General features: G+C 23.3%; 1 protein-coding gene across 1 annotated transcript; it reads right to left on the reverse strand.

The window, feature by feature from the left end:
- Positions 1 to 6,315: 6,315 nt before the first annotated feature.
- On the reverse strand, positions 6,316 to 8,064 carry LOC129609456 (glycoprotein-N-acetylgalactosamine 3-beta-galactosyltransferase 1-like). The gene is made up of 4 exons (XM_055521369.1): positions 7,733 to 8,064; positions 7,325 to 7,418; positions 6,600 to 6,881; positions 6,316 to 6,516 (listed from the first exon to the last, which is right to left on the reverse strand). Exons 1-4 carry the CDS (start codon positions 8,062 to 8,064, stop codon positions 6,316 to 6,318), a joined length of 909 nt encoding a protein of 302 aa, XP_055377344.1.
- Between the last annotated feature and the right edge of the window lie 541 nt (positions 8,065 to 8,605).

Raw genomic sequence — 8,605 nt, forward strand, 5'->3', positions numbered from 1 at the left:
TTCATTTTTAAATTGAAATGGAAATGATCTGATGTTACTTTCAAAATAAAACATCCAACTATTTAAAAAAAAATTAAATCTAAAATGCAAATTTAATTTACCAAATATAAAGCAATGCCAAAGGTCTTTCAAATACAAATATTATAATAAATCTGAATGAGGACTTTCTCCTAATCATTTTAGCTGCCATATAATTACTTACATTGCATAGCTATATTAGAGCAATTTTACTTTTTTAAATTATAGTAGCATTAATATACTCAAATTATTTTGCAGTATTAGTATACAGGTTATGTAAATTCTGCAAAATAGTTGATGCCAACTGCAACATTTTGATTTACTCAAAAATTTTTGGAATTTTTATTTATTACTTTTTTTCTCTCATCAAATCTCAAAATAACCTCAGTTATATTTTGCAACTATTTTCATATTTCTAAAAAAACTTGTTTATTCTATAGTTATTAAAAAGCAGAATCTGAATTATGGAAACCTTCAATAAAAATATTTCATATTATACAATCAATAATAATATCGTAAAAAATTATTAACATATTTCAATTTTAATAATCATATTAAATCATGAATCTCGATCATTAAATCATATTTTGCTTATTTAATTTTTATTTTTATTATTTTTTTTTCTGTAAATTGGGGTCAATTTGAATTTTTAATAGATCGTTTAAATTTAACAAAATTTTTACACAAAACTTTAATTAAGTATCGTATGTGGACAATCGTTAGTTATAATTGCTCTTCGATGTATTAATAAATGACTCAAATAATGTTAAAATGACAAATTAACAGTTAAATGTCAAAAAATTTGAATACTTTATATTTAATGTGAAAGAGACATGAAATGATTTATTCGCTCAGAAATCAAATTTATGTACCTTCAAATTAACTCTCAAACCAGTTGAAAATCCTCTCTTAAATTACTCAGATTTAATTACAACTGCTGTCCAATTTCAAATGTTAATAAAAATAAACTTTTACCTGTAATTTATTTGTAATGTAATTTGATAACAATTAAAATGTCTATACAGCATCCGATTAGTTTACTTTCAAACCCCGATGGTGTCGAATATATTGGGAAGAAATGATTGACAATAGATTTTAATCAATTCTAACACTTTGTTATCAAATTTTATTGCGGGTACTTTAATTTTATATTGGACTATAACTATTAAAAAAATATATGAGAAAAACTAAATATGCATTTTAATTAAAAAAAAAAAATTATCAATTTCTGTATAATGTGACATGTTTGCACTAAATACCTGTCAAATAATCATAATGACATTTTCGCTTATTTAATATTTAATTTTTAATTTAATGGGAGATTTTGAAGGTGAATTTTGTTTATAAATTGATTAACTATTCAAAATCTTTCAATTTAAAAAAAAATTTTTTTTTATTTACTTTACTTTTAAATAATTATTCTCTTTCTTCATTTGACTTATGTGACATTTAGTTTGTCTATGTTTATACGTCATTTATTTTTGATTTTATTTGTTGTAATTTATTTTTAAATGAAAATTGTGGTATTATTGTTGATGTTCCGCTCTAATTAATTATTTTGTTACAAAATAATACATTTATGTAAGTAATTTATTATAAATTTCCATATTCTTAATATTTCCTATTCTATATTCGTACTAATCTTTAATTCAATAAAGGCTTATGTTTTTCTTATGAAAATAATTTTAAAATTATGTTTTGGAAAATACAAGCATTGTAAAAGATAAAAATAATATGTATGAATGTGATGAACATTTAATGTGTACTTAGGGTTATTTTTCATTATATTTAGTTCAAGGAAAGGATTACAAATTAGTTTAAAAAATTATGTTATTATTTCACGTAAAAAAGCTTCGTAAGAAATAGGTTCGTAACGCTCTTCTTTAGTCAAAAAACAATTTTTAAATCAGTTGTGGTACTGTTGGAACTTCATATGATTTAAACAAGAAATAAATAGAATTTTATTTTAAAATAATTACCAAAATTAATTATTGATATTTACATATAATGAAAACACAAGCATTTTCATTTGTGGGAATGACTGGTACACATAGTCAATTTTCGTCATTCTATCATTAATACTAATATGAGAGTTCGGGGAACTTGTGATTATTATGACTCGATAGAGAGATTTGTTGCTTTAAAAACTACCATTTTTCAAATATTCTAAAACGTAGTACTTCGATTGGAAATAAACTATTTTGGTATTGAACTTTTCAATAACCAATGCAGCATGTATTTCAATTACGTAAACAATTTGAGACAATATGAACTATTAAAGCATAATAACGTTCATTAATGAATTAAATTACCCAACTTGTTATAGTTTTCGTAATTGTTTTTGGAAAATCTTTCCTCATTCTCTATTAAAAATTTCCAATCTCTTCAATATCTGAATTGATCCATAATATTACATTTGAAATTATAAAATCCATAAGTTTCCCCAATGCTATTGCTCTAACTAAATTCAAAAATTAAAAAAAATCTGTATGAAAGTTGTAAAATAAATGACATTGTGGGAGAAAATCATAATTTTTCTACCTAGACTAGAGAGAAGTAATAAAAATTTCATCTTTCGTACGGTTTGTGTCTTTAATAAGTGAGTATAATGAACAAATTAATGTTTGAAAAAATTTGCTAGGGAAATTTTTCCCAGTTACAAGCTGGGTATGAACTCTACCAATTCTAAAAGAATTTCCAATATTCACCAAATATTAATTTGAAATCATTAGTATTTATTTAAAATACAGGGTCACTTCTCATGTTTTCAAAATACACGTTCACGTATATTAAGCAAAGTTTATATTTTGTATAGCGTTAAAAACCCTAACCCACACTAAAAAAATGCAGTTTTCAATGAAAATAAAAATTCATTCTAAAATAATTAACAAAATTTTAAAGAATTTTTCGTTTTATTTTTTTTTTTCTGTGTTTTTTGTCATTTTAAATTTTAAGATTTTTGCAATTAAATTTTTTGTTGATGTCTTTCTAATTAAAAATTTATAATTTATAATTAAAACATTTAACTGGATTTATATTACAGCTGAAATGAATTGAATTTTAAGCTTTATTATAAAGTAATTTCAATAAAAATCATGATTTTAAAGTGTGGTATGCAATGAAAACCTCAAATATTAAGGTTAATGCTTTGAGTGGCTTTCACTTTTTTTTTGTCTCTATGATTAAAATTTTCTCATACATATATTCTTGTTAATGGTAGTTTTAGTTAACAATTTATTTATAAAATATCAAATAAAATTGATATAGCAAGCAATAGAAGAATTGGTATATTTGATATTAAATTAATTGTAGGCTGGAATTTTAACCAATTATCCGAAAATTTTTGACACGAACATAGTCAAAAATTAAAATATGGCAATACCGAATTTAAAAAACCTTAAAATTAGTCATTGTTGTCTTGTTTAATTCAGTAAAACACAAGTGATTAAACGATGATAGTGTATTGAACCAACAGCTTTTTAGGGGAACAATAGAATTTGAACATCAAAGAAATTTTATTTCATCATATTTTATTAAAAATTTTAGCTTAATGTTTCTATATATATGTATATATTTATTAGAATAAAATATGTATTATATTAATTTTATTTACAAATGTTTAATTTAAATCTAGACACGTTATGCGTATAACAATTACAAATACAATACATAAAATTACGAAAGAGAAACCATGTGTTTTCCAATATTTACATTTAAAAATAAATTTGAACAAGTGAAATCATTACACATCAAACAATTGTGTACGGAACACACATACATTTTGACATATTTTTCACTTAAATTCACAGATTTCGTTTAGAATAACTGTGTTTAAGTATTGCGAACCCTTTAAAATCATACTATTTTCAGTTAAAACCAGCAAATACATTTAATCAAGTATAGAACTATAAAGAAATCTCCCTCTGCTTGCCAAATTTAAGAAAATTTTATCATCTTCTTTATTTATAATGAGTTTAATATGACAGAAGATTGATTTCGTTTTGTATTTCCAGAGAACTGCTGACATCTTCAGTCAAACTTTGTTAACAATGGTATTGAAAACAAATTTTAATATTTTAAAACTTTTATGATCGTTTTTAATTGTGATGTCAAAAGATTTAAATATTTATTTAAGCTACAATTCCGAAAACATTTTAGCTTTTAAAAATTCCAAATGTCAAATTTTTCGATATTTGATTGTTTGACAAAAATTACATTTGAATATGATATTTACATTATTCCTCGATATTTACTGTCATCTACATTATTTTATTAATTTTAATCTTTACAAAATTAATGTAGATCTGAGTGATTTTTAAGCTTTTATATTTGGCCATAAGCAAGTTAATTAAATACTTGTAAAATATTCTTATACCTACTCTCAAATAATTAATTTTAATAGACCACATTTACAATTGATAAATTATAACTTCATGGGGTTTCGTTTTTTTGCAAATTAATTAATTTTTATTATTATTATTATTCAATTTTTATTTAAAATAAAATTAATAATAAAAATAAAATAAAAATTTTTAATAATATAATGTACACGAAAGTAAATGACAATCAATTGTGTGTCGATTTGAAAGGTACAGATAATGATGTGTATGAGTACGCACCCATAAAGAGATATGGTGTCGGTTCCAAATATGGTAACTTGTATACAATTTTTCTATTATTGTGTTGCATATGTCATAATCGTATATAGCAGCACTTGAGACATGAAAATCTGTCAACATAATATTATTATATTATAATAATATTAATATCAGCCTATATTTAAAAGTTTTGGAAATATTATGTAATAAAAGAATAATAATATTTACACCCCACTAGTTTAAACCTACAATTAGAAATTTGAAAAATAAAAAATTGAATAAAGAATTTATTTTTGAGAGAAGTGTAAATAAAAAATTTGGCAGAATGTTCAGAATAAAATCTATTCCTAATTAAAATAATCACGTGTGTATGTACTCAATTTTATAAAATATTACTGCAATGCATTAAATTAATTTACAAATCGAATAGAATTTTTAATTCAATGCCAATTTAATTGAAATGCAATCGAATGCCTAAATTAAATATATAAACAATTTTGGTGTGCTTGTATATACTTTATTTTTCATAAGAAATTTTCAGAAATAGTTTAGCCTGTACTGCCTTATTAAGAATACTTGGACTACAAATTAAATTCTATTGGTTCTTCTCATTAAATGTGTGTTTTAAGAAAATGGGTTGTTACAAATTTTATTTTTTAAACATAATTTTATAGCTATTCATATATAACGTTAGTTTATAGCGCAGTGCTGTAAATTTTATTAAATTACAATAAATTACAATTACATCGTTATAAAATTATCAAAAGATTAAAAAATTTGACATAACACTTATTGACAATTAAATTTACATCCATGTGAATTCGATTAATAGTATGAATTTTGACATTAAATACTGATTCCCGCTATACTACTTGAATAAAGAGGGAATGAGAAATTAAAGTATGTACTTGAGTTTTTCTTGGGTTTCATAATACAGAAATATAAGATTTTTTAATTTAATTTAAAATTTTGCATGGTCAAACGGGGATTAAATTGATCAAAGTAAATTCTTATTTATTACGAACAATTAATTAAAAATAAGATTAAATGGGTTAACCTGCATTCGGGTATTTAAGTTTTAGCCAGGTTTAGAATATTAGTTTTATTATTTACTAACTATATTAGCCTAACCTATAAGACAAATTTTTGAGATTTTTATAATTTTATAGCACAAAAATATCAGAACATAATTGAGATTCATAATTAATTCTACAATATTTAATTTAATGTTGACAGCCTCTCGATTTTTAAGGAGTGATCGTCTTAAATTAAAATATTAATTGTTTTAAAATATGGTTATAGTATTAAAAGATATTTAAAATCATTTATTCTTTATCATTCCCTTAAATAATCTTTATGTTTACAGCATCTTTATAAAAATCATTTTAAAGAAATAATTATACTAAAAAAAATGAGTCTGAATTTTTCAATTAATATGAAGAAAAAAATGTTAATTTAAATGAATTTTTCTGTTTTGTTTTGTATTTTAAATAATTTACAACAACTACGGTATTTAATTAATAAAATCCTTGTACAAACTGGTCTTTATAAATAATGGGCTGCACTTTATATATAAATATGTGAGAATATTAAAAATCTCAATTAATTTTATAAGCATAACTCCCTTATTACAATAACACTACAATGTACACACAATTATTTATATATATATATACAAGTATAATTAAATAACTAGTTTTTATTCTAAATTACGATCATTATCAGCATTTCTTATATATTCTAGTTCTTCTTCAAATGTAAGTTGTTTCTCTGGTAAATTTTCTGGTAATGACCATATACCATATGGTTTAACATGATAAATTAAATATTCACATATATACATTTCAGCGGCTGTTAAATAATGAAATGAAACTGCTTTATCTGAAACATATCGTAATCCCTAAAATAAAATTAAGAACAATTAATTTATATAACAAATGGATAAATAGGTGATAAAATTTTTATTTATATTTTATGTATTACCGAACCAAATTTATAATAACTATAATCCCATAACCAAAAATCATGTCCAATAATATCTGGTTCTAAATGATTATCTAAACTTAATGGATGAAATCTTGATTTTCCTTCTTCATCTCTTGTATCACCAGCAATTACACCAACGGCATTTAAACATACACCAATTTCAACATCTTCAACTGATGCTCCAACACGACAAATTCTTGAATTTTTAAATGCAATTTCAACAAGACGTTTAACTGCTTCTCTACTTAAAACATAACCAGCTCCACCAGACATATAAACCTGAAATTATTGTAGGTATATATAAAATAAGTAAAAGAATAGAATTATCAAAGTTCGCTGCTTCAATAATCTTATAATTAAAGTTGTAGGAATATCATATAAAAATTCATTGAAGTTCATTATATATTGGTGTGATTGGCACTGTGTTTCATACAACGAATTTTAAATTGTTGTAAAATCAAGGAATAATCAAAATAAATGTTTAAGCAATTAGCTAATCGCAAAAGCACTTAAAGAATTATGAAATATTAGCAGCTTTCAACTAATGATCTTAGAGAGGTTCTACATAAAAACCAAAACCGTGAAGACTACTAAATTGGCTCACTAAAGAGCGGAAATTTTTATACAAATTCTCAGATTTAATCGCTAAAACATTCCAACTATTAAACCGGATCTTACTTCAACCATTGTTATATAAATTGTAATAAACCAAATATCCTTACCACACTTGGCATTTGAAATTTACTACCAAAATAAATTGGTGTATCAGTTCTATGTTCGCTTAACATAAATCTTAAATTTTCCATAATAAAATACCTAGAATTTAAAAATTATGAGAATAAGGATAACAAATTAAATTTTAATCCCAACCGAAGACACGAGTGAATGAAGGTGTCAACTACAGTTTTTGAAGTTTCGAGTTAATTAACCTTCTTTCAAAGCAAAATAATTCAAAACTGTGACACAACATCTTTTAAAAAGAAGCTATCTCTTAAACTGAGTCGTTTTGTGAAAAACCGGTTTTTGCATATGAAATATAAACATATAAAACTTCTATTTATGTAATGAACCCATTTTCGTAAAAATTGTATATAACACCTTTATTCACTCGTATCTTCAATTATACTTACGTATCATCATCAGCTTTAACAAACCAATCATATTCATCTAAATGATTTTCATATATATAAGTGAATGCTTCTCTTGTTTTATTCCATAAACCATCACGTCCTTCAGTTACATTTAAACCAATTGATCCTAATTCATCATCATATTCTGTACTCATAAATAATAATTTATTACATCTTTTACCCCATGTTAATTTAACATGTTGTGCTTTTGTTTTATGATTATCTGGTGCTGTCATCACCCAACATAAAACCTTTATTTCATCATATAATTTATCAGCTAATGTTGTATTTTCACCAATATGCTCATGTTCTGTTATATTCAAATAATCCATATTATTTAATAAATCATTTTCATTTTGTAATTTATTTTGTGTATGATATGCTCTACTAATTGGTGTATAAATTATATATGAATTATTTGAATTTGGTAACATCATTAAAAAATATCCTAATGAAAATCCAATTAAAAATCCAACAACTAATGATAAAAATAAACGTTGACTTGATAATACTTTTGTGCCTAAAAATAGAAAAAAAAATCTTAATTATTAAATAGTAAGAAAAAAAAATATTATTTAAAACTTGAATTAATTTTTAATTTTAATACAATCTAAATATTTAACCCTGTACCGCACACAACCACTTCTAGTAGAATTTAGTCCTATTATTAGAATTAAATAACTTTGTATTTGATCTTATCATAAAATTTTTGCTAATTGACTCATTTTTTATTTCACAACATTTTTTGAATTCTCAAGTAAATTTCGAAGTAAAAAATTAGTAAGTATGTACTTTTTGCAAAAAATTAATTTGTCCTTTTTTATTAAAGCAATAATTCGAATCGGGGACTTTGATACATTCCTTAAGAAAACC

Source organism: Condylostylus longicornis, unplaced genomic scaffold (assembly GCF_029603195.1).
Source record: "Condylostylus longicornis isolate FDR11 unplaced genomic scaffold, ASM2960319v2 ptg000039l, whole genome shotgun sequence".
Taxonomy (NCBI): domain Eukaryota; kingdom Metazoa; phylum Arthropoda; class Insecta; order Diptera; family Dolichopodidae; genus Condylostylus; species Condylostylus longicornis.

What these genes read in the sequence shown, in the direction of transcription:
- LOC129609456 (XM_055521369.1), bottom strand. Translation starts at nt 8,064, where the DNA reads ATGGATTATTTGAATATAACAGAACATGAGCATATTGGTGAAAATACA. An exon ending in GTTAAAGCTGATGATGATAC is followed by an intron (nt 7,419 to 7,732) that starts GTAAGTATAATT and finishes TTTAAATTCTAG; the next exon opens with GTATTTTATTATGGAAAATT. An exon ending in AATTTCAAATGCCAAGTGTG is followed by an intron (nt 6,882 to 7,324) that starts GTAAGGATATTT and finishes CAATAATTTCAG; the next exon opens with GTTTATATGTCTGGTGGAGC.